This window comes from Spodoptera frugiperda, chromosome 4 (genome assembly GCF_023101765.2).
Source record: "Spodoptera frugiperda isolate SF20-4 chromosome 4, AGI-APGP_CSIRO_Sfru_2.0, whole genome shotgun sequence".
NCBI lineage: Eukaryota > Metazoa > Arthropoda > Insecta > Lepidoptera > Noctuidae > Spodoptera > Spodoptera frugiperda.
This window is the reverse complement of record NC_064215.1, coordinates 1,219,508-1,236,827: the sequence shown is the minus strand read 5'-3', so window position 1 is coordinate 1,236,827 and position 17,320 is coordinate 1,219,508. Positions and strand designations below refer to the sequence as shown.

Genomic DNA, 17,320 nt, shown 5'->3' with positions numbered 1-17,320 from the left:
CATAGTGTTGTGTCATCTTCAGCTGATATTTCGCATGGCTAGCGAAAACTTGATCTAAGTAATTTCTATAAATTATTCCTAAATCATTCCTGTTCAGACAGTTAGAGAAATGTATTGTTTGGTGTTCAATCAATATTTTAAAAACTATAGTTATTTATGCAATTAATATTTTATATTTGAGAAATTTCGATGTTGCGTCTACACAAAATACGTAATCGTATCTACTTTTGCATACATTTGGTAACTTCATTCTATAGACCAAAAAAACTAGTAATCAACGAAAATTGGATGTACATTATTAGTACGTATCTACCTGCCTATTAAAAAGGTTTACCATTTCCGGGAAAGCAAGCCAGATAAACAGATTAATACATAAAAAACATCATAACATTTTATATCCACGTTACCCGACTTTTACCAACATACAAACTACAAAATAAGTTCAGTTGAAAAGCTTACAATAACATTTAGCCGTGGTTTAACTGTAGCGCATTACATTTAATGTTAAAACGTAATATTTTAAGCTCTAAAGATAAGTATAAATTAAACTGACGATAACCGTTTACACCTGTCCACGGACAGACAAACAGACAGATATATTCTAACTATCTACGTTCAAATAGACACGGTCGTTATACAAATACGAATAGTCGGGTTTAGTTGAACGGAGTTTAACGTTGTATTTGTAAAATGCCGCATCAATTTGAGATTATCACCTTTTTATAATCCTTGTGTTTACTTTCGTGTTACGTTTTTTTAATGATATAGTTTGTGTTATCGTTGTTTGGTGGACTAATATTAGATAACATTATTACTTTTACACAAATTATTATAATCATTCGTGAGCATTGAGTTCGTTCAGTGTTTCCTGCAAAGAATTCCTTATGTTGTTGTTATGTTTAGCTTTAGTTTTTGTTTGCCATCAATGTTTTTCTTATAAAGTACGATTACATCCCCTGTTAGTTTTTCTTTGGGATTTCGCTAAGTTGGAAAAGGGATCCCGAATTTGTATTATCTCCACCTTCATCTTCAAAACTATTTACCGAGTGGCACCCAATATCAACTACACAAACATTTAACCCTATCCAACGTAAGCCATTCGAATCCCAAGAAATCGAAATAGCAAAACAAAAAGGCGTGACGTCGTAAAACCCAAAAGTAAATGCGTGCCGGTCTCTTCGACCCCGCGGTCGCGGATACAATAGTTTTCTCATAAAATTGGCCGAAAATCGAGTTGGTCCTTCGAGTCTTTCGGGTCCAATTGGTCCTTGGGGGCGCTTCAGTTTTATTTGACGGCCGTGGTAGGTTTTTCGCTGATTGAGTCAAGATTGGGGTATGGAAATGGGTATCTTAAGTACTATTGTTACGTCAGCTAGTTGGGATCAAGTTGTTAAGTCGACAGGGAAGAACGAAATGGCTGGCGCGGTCGGGTTAATATTAGTATATAACCGTCATGGAAATAAAGATAAAGTTGCGCTTATTTTCAGGTGAGTGTGTTAATAGAAATATTTTTAGTTTGTACAAGGTAAACATAGATATATCTCTTCGTTGAAAATCGAATGACAATCCCTTCGAGTAAAAGCAATCAAAAGAACAACCATCATTCCGTTTCCCATCTCAGCAAATCAAACAATTTTCTCAGACGTTGCTCCCGAAACCTTTCTCAGTTCTTAGAATACAAACATTGGACACAACCGATACAATTGCCAACATTATTTCCGATCGCAATTCCCTGTCATATAGCCCGGGTACCCGGATCACCCGGACCGCTATAAAAGGACGCGAGGTCAACGCACAACTCGACACTTTCCCTCTACCAAACGCATCCGGGTAATCGAGTTCAGAATCCTACGACACACCCGGGACATTCCGATTATCGAATGAAATCAACTATATCGATTTATATTCGATAACAAATCACAACGCACAATAAAACGAATTCTGTTCCGAATAGTTTCGATCATCGAGTGTGATTTAAGGGCCCCGGAATTTTATGAATTCAAGCGTTATTTTGTTTGTAGAAAAGTTGCACATTATAGAACAAGTTGTCGTTTAAAAACATTCATGTTAAGTACTTAGGTAGAAAGAAAAATGTTAATTAACACTTTACGATTAATTACGAACTTGTTAAGACCTTTATTACCAAGGAAACAGTACTAGGATTCCGATAGTAACTGATTAAGGCGAGCACATTAAAATAAAAGTACGTTGTGGGCCACTGCTATAAAGTAGTTGCTGGGCAAATAAAACGTGATTGTGTGAAATAGCGCTTTATACTTGGCTTTTATTTCTAGTGTTCCCTTGATTGCGACGTAATGGGCGCACTGTGCACTAAATAGCATTAACACTGAACCGACCAATTATGTTGAGAGTTTTCTTACGTACGTATTATCTGAATACTTGGGCGAGCAGTTCATTGTACGTTTAGTTAAAGTAATATTTTATTAACCATTTATCTTTAAAAGGGCACAACATAAGCCACCCGGCACAGATGTCACACGCCTCTTGATTAAGCCAGTTCCCATCACATACAGATGCGCAAATATTAGTTCAAAAAGTCCAACTAACTTCAAACTACGAGCTACGAAGTAATAGGAACAGCTAGTAAATACACTCGAACTAATTTACTTGGTAAACAACGCGAACTGGCGGCCAACACAACTGTGTTAAGAACTTAAGACTTCGTTATTCCCCGACAACAGACTTACTTTGAGAAAAAATGTAATAATAAAGAAAGGAATGAAGTTTTCTTTTCCTTAGTTTGCGAACCATATCTTCGGACAGTGACGTTATCGTATTATGTTTTTTTCTTCCTCGTTTGGGAACGGGAAGTGGGGTAATAGTTATGTTTGTTGTTTTTCTGAGACTTAACCAGCCTATTGTATTGTATCTGTACATTTTGCCTGTACGGTCTCGCCACCGCAGTTACTTAGTGCATCATCATTGTACGGGGTTAATTACAATCACTCGTACATTGTCTGTATTTCCCTGAAAGCATCAATAGGTTCTATAAAAATATTCGAATTCTGAAGACCGATTGATTAATGTCAACACTCATCTTTAGTTTGGTTTCTACAATACTGCTACTACTACTTACAGTACTGATTTAATTATTGTTTTAGAAGAAATTATCTCTCTCGATAGTATCGCTTTGGCTACTAGAACAGAAAGTCAATACGAGTTACTTCGCTCGATGTTCAGAGACTGTTCCGAATGCAAAACTTGAAATTCAATTATAGATGTCGCACCGCCGACCGACCAGTCACGGAAAAATTCAATCGACGCCTGAAACAGGACCCGAGTTGGTTTCACGACAAAAAAATAACTTCTTTATGAAATGTCTTTGTCTCCACTGTAGAATATAATGTCAGATACTTGTTTGTTTACATTAAGTCGTCAAATATGTCTACATAAATATTTTTAGTTTGTACCTTTTTCATAATATTGTGTACATCCTATCAAATCTTTCCATGAATTAATTCCACGATTGAAAAGTACACATTAAGACGATAGCTTTCCATTTTCATTTGCTGCTTGAAATTCAGTACGAAGTTATGTTTTTAAATATTGTTTACCTTTTTAGCATAGATTTTTATTTAACTCTTTTTTTCTTCTCCACCAGCTTGTGACTGCCACCCAGTGGGAGCGAGTGGTAAGACCTGCAACCAGACAAGCGGACAGTGTCCCTGCAAGGACGGGGTCACCGGCACCACCTGCAACCGCTGCGCCAAAGGATACCAGCAGTCACGCAGCCACATCGCGCCCTGTATACGTAAGATTTTCAACGCCTAGCCAATTTTGTTACAAAAAATAACTATGTAAAAAATACTGTACCTATGTCAAATTAAACTTCACTTAAAAAGTTATGTTAAGGTATTGGGGTCAGGTTTCCAAATGTACAGACGTCACTCATACCAAAATATTTTAGGGACTGACATTTGATAATGTTTCGGTGTTATTTTGAGGAGGGAAAATACTTTATTTATACGGAAACCCTAAAGTTAGCATGATCCGAAAGAAAAAAACGATTCCAAAAATAAGTTAAACCAAGTTCAGATAGTTGAGATAGTTAAAAGCTCAAAATAACTTAGCTTCAATTACCTCAATCCATTATGCATGAGGATCGATACATTCGCACATATCCTTGGTGAGGTGTGAACCGAACGTCCAGGGTTCGCACCTGGCCTCTCTCCCACGCATTAAAAGTCACTTAAAGGCAAGCTATCGGGATTGTAAGCACTAAACAGCCTAACCATTACTTTACAACAGTCGTAACTGGGAATAGGTGCCTTGCACATCAAGTTATACTGAACCAGTTTACCATGGTCTCTCCTTGTATAATCTTTCTGCAGATCTGGCGGTCAGTTTATACTGGTTCTGTGTAGCTTGATGTGTGGTCGTGTGTTCATGTGGGATAGGTGACTTTGTAATGCCGACACAATGTAACAAGTTGTCGGATTGTTGAACTGTTCGTGTAATGGAGTCGGATACTTGGTGCTTGCTGCACTTTGTTGTTGGCTAAAACTTTGATTGCTGTTTGGTATTGTATTAAGAGAGAATTTTACTAGTAGCTTGTAAGATACAATAGGCAAAACAAAAAAAATATACGATTATTGCCAGAATCAAAATTTTGGGCGGAGATAGTCAATCAATTTATTAATGAAACTAATAACGAAGCGTAGATTTGCACCAATGCCGATTAGATCTTGCAAGTAACTACTTTTGTCGAGTTGAAAACATGTTCTTTTCCAACCAGAAGTGTACATATTTTATAGGTGCCTTATTCTTCTTTCCATATTTTTACTATACTTGAGACGTTGTCCCGTAGGTATTCCTCGCGTGGTGACGGCAGTGCAGGCGATGGAGGCGGTGGACGGCGACCCGGGCCGCGGTAAGTAGTAAGTGTACTTTCATGCACTCTCGCCTCACACACACTTGCATGACCACACACACTCAATCATCAGACAAAAAATCAAGTATTTTTTACAAAATAACAACAGAGTCAGAGAAACAAACTTTGGTAAACTCTCCGTATGGAAGGACCGAGAAGGACCAGAACCATTTTTATTAGGTTTTGTTCCCAATTATTTCATATTAATATACAGTTATACACATTTATTTTAAATAGTAAAATGAATTATGTGATTGAGTGTTTGTGATAAGGAGTTTACTGTACTTTCTATAAAAAGCAAATTGTATTGTGTGGTCCTTTTACAATGAATAAAATTAAATGTTTGAAAGTTAATCACGGCAATAAAAAACCATAGTTTTCTCATGTACAATTATTTTACGATCATTGTACAATAATCGCGATATTTTTGACTTTCCATTTGATTTTCTCCATCTTTATTAGCTATTTGAACATTTTAAACAATGTTCCAAGCGTGTAAGTATTATATTGAAAATAAGTACAATTATTTATTATTAAGTTATTGTTTACAAAGAACCGTTGTTCAAGAGTAATATTTTAAACCATACTAGAGATATTATGGTTTTAAATATGAAATAGTAATGTATTAATGTCTACTACATTATGGGTGAACAACAAAAGACAATAAATATAACTTTGTTTTCCTAAATTATACAAGGAGAAAACTTTGATTATGTCGAGACTATTCTCTATTTGTAGATTTTACAAGTTAAAAAGTACAGTATCGCTCCACTTTATTATTAATTTGCACTTTAATTTTATTTATATCTTACTGCCTTTTGATAAGTGCCATACTTTGTTGCAAGGGCGACGAGTAAATAAATTCTGAGAGTGCTTTACGAGCTGCCGATTGATACCAGACTAATAAATTACCTCGTACGCTAATTGATTGAGTTACTTTGCAACATTAGCTTGTCGTAAAAGTAATCGAAAGGCAGTAAGTTATTACTGATTCTCCATTCTCACACCACATGACTAATTTCATACGAAAATGTGATATCTAACAGTAATTCAGTAACGATAAAAATAACACTATGATTCTAGAATCTAGATAATACTTTGAGTACCTAGTAACTCATAAGGACCATTTTTCGTCAATAAATTGTTCAAACAATCTTAAGAGAAAATTTGGACAAAAGGACCAATTTTCCATTACTCTGAATGGTTCTGAAAACTTCAAAATTTCTTCTTTTATCAATTTATCAGTAGTGTGGGAATGTCTATGTGTCGTATTGTGAATCTTACAATATTCATTTCAAGCTTATTCCGTGTCATCCACTGTCAAACTCATAACTCTTTTTGTTTTATTTTGTCAGTGCCGACTGAGAGGTAACACTTTCAAATTAACATTATTCTAACCAATATCTGTAATTTTACATCAGTCATAGTTTCTTTATTAAAATTAACATTGTAATATTTCCATGTTCATTCGTAAATAACGTAACATGAAACATATCCTTTAGTTTGAAGATTTCTGTTTAGTAACAATGAATTTTAAATTATTGATGATATAGAAGAAACAAAATAGTTCCAATAAGACTAAGATAAAGTTGATTATATTGATAAGAAAATTGAATAAATATAGACTGATTAGTATGTATAATGGAGTATAAACTGACGATGATGTGTGTATGCAGCAACGGAGCAGTGCGGCCGGTGTCGCGCCGCCGCTCGCACGCTAAATCTCAACAAGTTCTGCAGCCGAGACTACGGTAAGTGCCTCTACATACCCCTTTATTCATACAAATTACCTATACTCCCCTTTAATTTCCATGATCTTTGCTATACATGCCACTTCTACGTCAGCAGCTTCTGGTGCTAGTGTCTAAACTGGATACCATTCCAAAGTGTCAATATATTTCCAATAGGGTATTCCTCATACATATTTATAAAGGGTCTTGTTAAAATTCTTAAAATTATCTCCAATCAGAACAAATGTGATTAGAAGATAATTGCTTTTCCAATAGAGTACCTTGGCCATCCCACTTTCACTTACAAAACGTTGAATAAAATATGTAATTATCGTCTTTTAACTGCCTTCCATCACATAGCAGGTTAATTAAACTCTCTCTTGTGATGTATGTCCAGCCTTTACTCTGTGGTCCGGGTTCTGTCAAGTCTTTCATCAGTATTAGCTACGTTTCATTATCTTTTTTCTTCAGAAAGTAAACTTAGAGAAAGTCCTAAGTGTCAGAGCTTTTAATCAATCTTGAGTTCCCCTACTTGCCAGCATTTTGTTGAGGATTACAATTTACAAAAAATTAGTTACATTAATTTAAATTTAGTAATAACTCAATTTATTTACATTACTAGAAGACGGCAGTCATATTGGATTACAATATCTACATGTTACATCTCAGATTGTAATGTAGAATTCTTTTCAACCGATTTTTGATAAAGACTTTAGATTCTATCTTCAGATCTTCAGAAGATTCTATGTGGGAATAATTTTGAAGTAATGCCTGTAAGATTGACACGTTGACGTTTCTGTGTGCAGTCATAATGGGCAAGGTGGTGGGTCGCGAGGCGAGCGCGGCGGGCGACCAGTGGGTGCGGCTGGCGCTGAGCGTGCAGGCAGTGTACAAGCGCGCGCCGCGCAGTCGTCTGCGCCGCGGCGCCACCGCCCTGCACGTGCGCGCCGCGGACCTCGCCTGCAAGTGCCCTAAGATCAAGATTAACAAGTAAGTATAAGAAGAAAATAAAGAAGAATCCAAACTAGATTTCTATATAATTTGATCCCATCATTTAGAAAGTTTTTTATCTGAAGAATTCGTTTTAACTGATGTTTCTTTTTCTCCCAGGTCATACCTAATCCTAGGAGTGGAAAAAGAGGGCGTGTCAGCTGGTTTTCCAGGGCTGACGGTCGGCGAGAGGACACTACTGCTGGAGTGGCGCGATGACTGGCACCGACGCATCCGTCGGCTTCAACGGCGCGCGATCAACTGCCATTAGCGGACCGCCATCTTGGAATAGTGGGGATAAAGCAACCAATGAGAGCTCTCCGTTCTCGTCGTAATCCGTCGTTGCAAACATACGTGAATTGATAAACGTAGTTGTTTTAACTGTTACTGCCATATACGTGCTGTCTATATAAATTCATATTACAATAATATTTGTCTCAGGAATTAATGTTGATATATCATAAGACTGATTGCATTCGCTCTTCGACGATCTTTATGTCAATTCCCCATGTTGTGTCCATAACCACGTGCTTAAATACCTGTATTATGTAGTTGTTAGAAGCAAGTGTTAGATTGAATGTTGTCACAGTGAACCTCTGTTGTAAGTCTGTGTGGGTTATACAAATAGCAAACATATCGAAGAAGCCTAATTTTCATGACTGCAACTCGTAGGCCTAACCGTAAGCTTTATATTAAAACCTCAAAAATATAATCAAAGTTTTATATTATAATCCTCATAGCAGACTTTTGTCATTGAATTAACCAATTTTCTATAAATATTTAAACACAAAATTGTCCATTTTATTCAACATTAATTCCTGAGGCAGTCAGACGTTTACCTAGTCCGATTTAGGAATAACGTTAATGATAACGATAACTGTAGTTCCACTGTTACTTACGACAAGTTTTTATGCCAAAAATGCAAGAGACATTCGTTGGGGCACGCTAAACCCATGGTCCTTAGGGACGCAACCCAACCTCTCCCTAAAAATTAAATAACTTTACAATCTAACCTTGTGCAAGATAAAAGAAAATCCATAATACGCGTGTCTCTACATTGATCATAAAACAAAAACATTAAATATTTTTCCCATCCTAGGATTTCGTTAAAAATTGTACATTATATTATTATTATTATTTATTTTGAATAGTTTAATTTTATAAGGCAAAACGTAATTGTATCGTTCCATTTCTTGCATTTTTTGTATAATTGTTATTATTATATTGAAAATGCTAATGTTGATATTGTTTTATGTGCTGTGGCTGCATGGCGTCTCGGTGTCTGTCAAACTCACAGATTAATAAATAAAAAAAAACAATTCTACCTGGGTATAATAAATTAGGTACTTGGCTTTATATAAGCTATAAAACCGACTCACAAAATAACGTTGTATGTTACGACATGTCATTTCGTGACGTGACATGTCAGTTTGACAGACGACGTGCGTTGTGCGCGATTGTACACGTTAGATGTAGGACACATTCGAAGATGGATCACCACATAGTCACAATGGTTTAACGTACCTCATTTATATTATAAAACTTATCACTAAGGTTAAGTGTTTAATTTATATCGTTAGCGCTTAGATTTTATACACTTTAAGCTAAAAGTATCAATCTCTCTATGTGTTCGTATTTTTCTCTTTTTTATTTTTCTGTAAATTAAATGATTTAAATATTAGATCTTGCCAAAGTAACATTTTTATTTTGTATAGAGTACTTAGTTTCCTCTGTGTAATGCCTTCGCCGTTGAGGGCATAACTTGAACAAAATGCGTCGCCTAACTAAGGTATGTACAGTATTACTAGCTTTACTAAGGGAATAATAATAAGCTACCTTTGATTTTTCAAAAAGTACAATCGTCGACAACATTGGATGGAATAAAAATTATACGAGCACTTTTAATGTCTACTTTCTATACAGAAAATACCATAATCATAATTTATTTCTTATTCCATTGAGCCTGAACACAAACCTTACAATCACACAACAAAAGCCATTCACTCGTAATACAAAAAAATTAAACAACTCAATCGGGTACATAAAGTCAGAAAATATGCGTAATCGTTCACAATTGACCCGTCAAAGTTATTTATGCTATCTCCTCGGGCCCGGCTAAGTATACAATGGTATAAATCATCTCGAACATTTTACAATAATCAATGTTCTGCTTGTACGCCCCGGCTAAATCAGCTGAAAGAGTGCTTTTAAGAAAAAGCAATGTCATGAATCATAAGAGTTGTAAGATATAATAAAAATATTATACATTATATGAATGAATAAAGTACCGGCCAGACACACAATAAGATTGTACTTTTTGAAAAAACAAAGGAACATAATAATTATAGATAAAATAAAATAAATATTTAAAAAACGATTTAGAAGTTTCGCTTGAACGTACTACGGATTGTAAAAAGTGTATTTAGTTGTAGATTGAACTATTAACCTGTTTCTAGTAACGCATATCTTTAGATTTCATATTTATTTTAAGTTACATTTTGGCGTCATATCATCTGAGTTCGAAAATGTTTAAAATGCTATTTAAAATTAACGGAAAATTAACTTGTTCTATTTTAACGGCTTATTTAAATTGTAGAGCGCCAAAATTTAATTTAAAATATGGAAAAATATAATTATTATTAATATCTGAACGTAATTGTACCTATAGAATAGACAGTTTGTATTTTTATTGAAGTAATAATATATGTGAATATTGTTTTATTTTTCAATTAAGTTATTCAGAACAGAATGCTACAAACAATTTCACTGCAGTTGAAATAAAAACATCGTCATTGAATTTGCATACAATGAAAGAAAATTAAATTCCAAACTGGGCACAAAATTAACGAACTCTCAATTTCGAACCGAAACAATAGTAAAATAAACTATAAATAATGAAATTCCGATCGACCATTCCCATCGAATATAAAAACTGAATATTGTACTTACCGACCATTGAATCATTCTGGTTCATACAGATTATAAAATAAATATGACTGACTCACCTACATTGATTTTATTATTACATCATATTCGTTTATCTTCGCTACAAATTTAATAATATTACTTATCGGTTAATGGTGGTTTTATTTAATAAATTAATTATCTTGCAACGCACAAATATGGCCTATAATGCTTACTGTCGTGGAATAAAATTGAAACAAATCTGTTTAGTTGGCGACACGTACTGTTAATAAATAGTATAATATTCATTTAGTTATACTTATTTATATTTTAAGGGATGTCAATTGAATTTAAGGAAAGCGCGCGAACGTTTCATTGTTGACCATAGATTCAAAATGGCCGACCTTTTGTCTATGGTCTGTGAAACGTTTGCCGCGCAATGAATTGTGTTTTCAAGATACCCTGCTCCTGTGATGTAATAAATGTTATTGGTTATATTTATTTAAAATAAAAGTACATTAATATACGGACTAGTTGTTTTATTATTGTAACCTATTTTTTTTTTTACTTTTTATACAGAGGGAAAATTATAAATAGATACTGCGTTGGAACGGACGCAATTCGAAAATATGTGAAAGAAAAATTACCCTTCCATCTGTAGCTACTTAGTGAGCATAAACATTTCAACTTGAATTCTATCACTGATCTAGTTTAGTGCATTCAGGTAACCTAGTTCTTGCGATGTTGTGGCTAACCTAAATAATTGATAACTTTATATCTAGCACGAACGCCAACCTACTTCGATGTGGTCAAACATAAAACATTTATTGCACTTTAAAATAAAGAATCGTTAATGGGAATCAATCACTTTTGTAGAATTATCTATAAACCTAACTACGTATTGTTATTTGGAACCATGGAACATTTGGTTTAAATGTATAGTTAATAAAGTGTCACAAATATCCCTGTCATTAGACAGACAGATAATACTCTCGTCTAGTACTTAACACTGTCAACATTAATAGCTTCTAAGACACAGTTTATATATCTATTTTATTGCGTTATCAAAATAATAATGGAGATGTACGCAAGTGTGAACCAGCCCTATATCGCACGAGTACATGTAACCCCGCTCACGTATCCATAAATCAGTTATAAAGGCAGCTACAGACAATATAGGGCTAAGGGCACCTCCACACTCGACTGATTTCCCTCGAGACTCGTCGACTGCGCTCCTTTGATGGCCCGTACGTCGTAAGATACCAGACTTTTTAGATATTAACGTCTATATTTAATGAGATTACCTTGATTTATAATATCTGGCTTGATCGAATGTTGAATTCAAATCCGTTGATCCTGATTGGTGATTTGTGAGTCAATGTGGAGCGGCGAATATTTCAGAATGAAAATTATGTTTCCATGCATGTGTCTTAGCATAAAACCAATTGTTAATTCGAAACAAATTGTGACATGAGTTATTGTTTTGATACATAGAAATAGTGTGTAAATTCCTATGATATGTAAAACAGTAAGTGAAACTACCACACCACAAAACTGCCCAGTCACCGTCTACATTCGCTAAATGTACTAGAGTGTTATAAAGCGCTAAATCAACACAGAGCATCATTACAATGCATTGTGTGCACACAATTCTAAATCACTAGACTCTAGTATAAGTTCCCATCACATTCTGCCATAGTATTTGTATCAGGCTATTCAGTAGAGGCGAGCTGTGGGCCGCGAGCTCGCCAGTCTCGCCAGTCTCGCCACATTGTTCGCATCGAGATCGCTGCGAACATTTTCCTGAACTAATGCCCGATCACGATGCACAACTGTGCGATTGTGCGCCGATTGCCTTAGGTTGGCTGCGCACTTACGACTTTCAATAAAAAGTGGGAATATTTTCCATTGTCTTTTTGCTGGAAAAGTGACCAATGACTTCTGAATCGGCCGTAGTATCACCTGCATCCAGTAGCTGCGTGCGACTGCGACCAAGTTGTCAAATACTTTTATTTATTATCTTGACTAGAGACGCCATATAATCTTTAAATATTGTTATTCATAAAGTATTGCTTACAATGATATTACGCAATAAGTAACTAAGGAGCTTACTTAACTTACTTAAGTGAATACTTAAACGACACTTAGCTTTAAGACGTTCGTAACTTACTGTCATTAAGTACCTACTTTATACTCAGAAGTGAAAGCTGTACTTTGAAGCTAAGTACTTTATATTAAAATTGAGAAGTATATTAGAACTTAGAATAAGTAAAACATCGCGCCGTGTAATCCCCCAATGGATAGGCAGAAACCCTGTATTAGTAACAGGAACAGCTTTGCTTAACAGGTTAAGCAAGTCCAAACCCCGCTCATGCTATAAGTAGGTACTTATTTATTAGACTTTAGGCAGAATATCGAAGTCTAAAATCCCACTTTTCGAATAGCTAATATTTTCCCAGCCTATTCCTACTGATAAAAAAATTATGTTCATCCTGTCTTTTTCAGTTCGACCATTTTACTAATCTAAACTAAATTGCAACTTAATTAATATTTCCATGTCTATTGGATAATTTACGATAGCATCTCGACTAGATAGGGTCCTCGAAAACTTGAAATGCTACGTCTCTTCATTGCAAGTCAACACGGAATTAGTAGAGAGATAGTATGCTGAACTAATGCTGAATCAAGATGCATAATTGTGTGATTGTGCGCCGAGTGGGTAAGGCTGGTAACACAATGCCGACTGCAAACAAGATAAAGGCATAACTAAAGATGGTGGTTACTATGTGAATAGGAAATAAATACATACATACATATCGTCACGCCTTTTATCCCCGAAGGGGTAGGCAGAGGTGCACATTATGACACGTAATGCCACTGTACAATGTACACCCACTTTTCACAATTTATGTTGTAAGACCCATGTAATTGGTGGTGAGCCTATTGCCATATTGACATTTCCAGACTCCGTGCTACACTTAGAGAGAGATTTTCGAAAATCTGAAAAATGCCTAGTTTTACTTTAACCGATTCAGGAATCGAACCCGAGACCTCTTATCCGGCAGTCGCACTTGCGACCACTCGAACAACGAGGCAATCAATTATAATTATGTTAGGCATTATATTCTAAATTGAAAATTTCTTGAAAGATTAAAACATGACACAAAAACATATTTCAAAATGATCCAGTCGCAAGTATACAGACAGCCTTACAAAAGCACGAACTCTTATCCGACAATAGTCGGTAATAACTTTCTTTGTGTTGAAATATAAACTGTGTACGCACATTTTAATCACGCATTGTTGTTCCCGAGGTTAGAGCAAACACACGGAGAGATTCGGATGCCGTTACCACGTAGGCGAAATTTTCCGGGTCCATTGTATGTACAATCGATTCTTAACATTCGAAAGAATCGTAAATCGTTCAAGTGCACTTTCGTAAATAAATCGTGTTGGTATATGGCGGGGCTTATTTATACATCACTATATATGTTTAGGTAGGTAGTACCTGTGGGTTTGCATGTATTTGTCTCCTATTTGCATTTCTAAAGAATTTTTAAGAAGATATTTATGATGAGGTAAAATCTTTGTAATATATAGGACTGAATTGAGCTGTTCCAAGCCAAAAATGAAAGCGATACAAATAAATAAGTTTCAGATTTTATTCATCCATATAAATATTAATTTATCGTTTAAATCTCTAAGAAAACCGTCAAAGAATCTTAATTCACAAACCAGTATACGTTGATCCGCATTTCTCCGACGGTGAAATAGTAAACAAGTAAATACAATAAATAATAAGTCCTTTGAATATGGACAGTGGTACATTAAAAGTCGACTGAATAAACCTAGACTTTGGCTTGTCATCGCCAACAGATAAATCTAGTATTAGAAACGAGGATAGGGTGACTATAATGTCGGTGACAGTAAGACAAACTATGAATAATAATAACATCTTTATTCGCCGAAATACGGTACAAAAAAAGGTGGTAACAGGTAATTATGTAGCTAAACACATTTCGCCTTCAGTAGGCATGCGAAAACTTAGGAACTTAAATAACCCTATTATTACATATAAAATTATATTCTATACTTAAAAAATTCTTCTAGGGTATAGAAGCACTTTTCAATAAGCCAGTCTTTTAATTTTCCTTTAAATTTCGTGGTAGGTAGCTCTCTTATTTCTCTAGGAATATTATTATATATATTAATTATCATCATTGAACTATTTTTCTTATGTAAAGTACTTCTACATCTTTCCATTCTTAATTTTGTAGGATCCCTCTGTTTAAATTTACAATTCTCACTAACCTTAGGATATAATTGAGGATAGTTTCGTACAAACATACCTATCTCAGCAATGTATAAGGATACCACAGTCATAACACGTAACTTTTTGAAAAGTGGTCTGCACGATTCTATTGGACTAACACCGCATATAGCCCTAATACATTTTTTTTGTACAATGAAAACTTTATTTATATCTGTAGAATTACCCCAGAGAACCAGACCATACCTCAAAACAGATTGCACATAGCCATAATATGCCGTAAGGGCTGTGTGTGTGTCAGCACTTTGTCTAAGTTTCTTTAATGCATATACAAATCTATTTAGATGGAGAATCTTCTTCACATCTGCGCAATGATGTACCCTGTGTCCTCCTTCCCAGAATTTTATTAATGACATAACAATAAATTAACTTGGAAGATATATGTAGAGAAAACATAAAAGCTAAAAATTAGAAACAGTAGTAAAAAGGAATTTGAGAAAAATCACGTTCCACCAAACGTATAAAATAAATGCTCGAAATAAGTATCTATAGACTTTTATAGTTTAGTGAAATTTATTACGTCCCATACGTTATTCTCAAGACTTTTGTAGATATTCCTACTTAACTGGAACAATCTAACGACAAAAACCAAACTAAGTACTAACTTATCGAAAACATTAATTCCCAATCAATTTTCCTTGAGAACAAGTCGTTTCACCTTAGCCTATTTGTTCGTGGTCCCAATGAAAACACCTCGTACCTCATAGGCGCGCTTTACGAGCCGGGAACGTGCCCAAACACGGCTGCTGGTGGCAATCACCGTGACTAGGCTAACTGCGACCGGCGAGCTTTGTGGTCGCCCCAGCGAACCGTGAGCCACAATATTTGTCCAACAGAGTAGGTACTATATAAGTATAATCCTGTGTGAAACTGGTTTCCTTGTGAATGATACCACTGAAGCTGCTTAGAGAAATGAGCTGGCTGATTTATAGAAGAAATTCTTACTTTTTCTTCGATGGATTAGGTTTTGGTCCGAGCATCGCTCCTTGAGGCAGAACAAACAAAACATTTGATTTTTTTCATAGACTGGAAACGAGTGGTCAAAGAGGCTTAACCGCTGATTTAAAAATCATTAAAAGAACTTTACAATTTGCTATTAAACTAACAAGTTTAATCACAATAACTGTTCATTTAACACATTTCAAAGCAAAGCATTAACTATAAATTTTAAATAGTTGTCTAGTATTTGCGCTACATTCCAACAAGGATTTCGTAAGACCAATTTTCCCTTGGTATTTTTGTATTGAACTTTGTTTTTTGGTCAAGTATCTCAATACCCAGTATTTATAGTACTTCAATCCTTGCCTAACTTCGTAAAGGTCACAGCGTTTAAGCTGATTGCGAGTGGAATGCCTATCTGGCATCAATCAACGTCGTAGTCTATCGGTAACTAGGTAATAGATGTGATGAACTCTAGCCACATTCTGATGGTAACATCTTATTGATACGTGGATCTTATTTCAACTGATACCTACCTCAAACATATTTTATACAGTTTGACAGGCTTTATAGGTTTCTTTTTATCTGCAAGTATATCTAAAATATTTAGTACTTTTAACAACAGTAATAACATAGCATCATTTCCATCCATCACATCCATCCAATTTCCTGTATCACAAAATACTATTTCACAAGCTTTAGCAAATTCCATTTTAGGATCGTCAGCTTTATATTGTGTAGCATTGACATCGGGTGCTCTCACAAATAAATCCTGTGTATCTCGCATCGGTGCTTTTACAATAACGACCTGTAATTCTGCTGCGACATTCTCAGGTACACACTTCACATGAAGCTATGCAACACCAGTTTACCATGGCCTCGCTTTGTATGATCTTTTACCTCGTTCAACGGTCAGCTTATACTGGTTATGTTTACCTTGATATGCAGCCGTGTGTACATTAAAATTAATTTACTACCACAATTTCGCAACTTCCTCTACGATAAGCTCATTGTTAGCGCTGCCATTGTACGCAATCGTTATGTGTAAATTATAACCAAGGAACACCTGTTCTCTTGTTTGTCATTTATTATTAATAACATTAATTAAGTCGTTGGGAAATTAGAAGATTTGTGGCGCAATTTTGTTAGTGTTCTGCTTAGTACGGTTTACAATGTTTAATGTATTGTTATTCAAATCTTTTAATTTGGTTTCAGGGTTTTGGTTATATTGCTAAGCTTCTATTTAAGTTTCGTTCAATATGTTAACTAACTGTATTCTAAATTCAGAAAACGACAACTTTTCTTCTTTAACCATTGCAAATACAATCTTAAAATTCCAAGTTACATCAAGTAATGTTTTAAGCAGTAAATCTTCCAGCTTGTTGCAACTCAACATGTCTAAATAGTTGTAAGTACAATTGTACAAGACAGTCAACGCCCCCTAGGATGCAATGAAATGTATGAACAAAATACAAATGGCGCGGTGCAAGCGTGGGTGCAGATTCCATACATCCAGTTAGGAAAGGAATGATCCTA

General features: G+C 35.1%; 1 protein-coding gene across 2 annotated transcripts in view; it reads left to right on the top strand.

Moving 5' to 3' along the window:
- The window catches only part of LOC118272444 (netrin-B-like), a 131,097-nt gene extending 120,052 nt beyond the window's left edge, over nucleotides 1-11,045 (top strand). The window contains exons 3-7 of one of the 2 annotated variants that reach the window (XM_035588963.2): nucleotides 3,623-3,772; nucleotides 4,829-4,891; nucleotides 6,568-6,642; nucleotides 7,428-7,611; nucleotides 7,732-11,045. In XM_035588963.2, the coding sequence (XP_035444856.2) occupies nucleotides 3,623-3,772; nucleotides 4,829-4,891; nucleotides 6,568-6,642; nucleotides 7,428-7,611; nucleotides 7,732-7,882 (623 nt within the window). In that variant the 3' untranslated portion in view covers nucleotides 7,883-11,045. Of the gene's footprint in view, nucleotides 1-3,622; nucleotides 3,773-4,828; nucleotides 4,899-6,567; nucleotides 6,643-7,427; nucleotides 7,612-7,731 lie in introns of both variants that reach the window. The other variant, XM_050693431.1, reaches the window with a different exon arrangement.
- The last annotated feature ends 6,275 nt before the right edge of the window (nucleotides 11,046-17,320 follow it).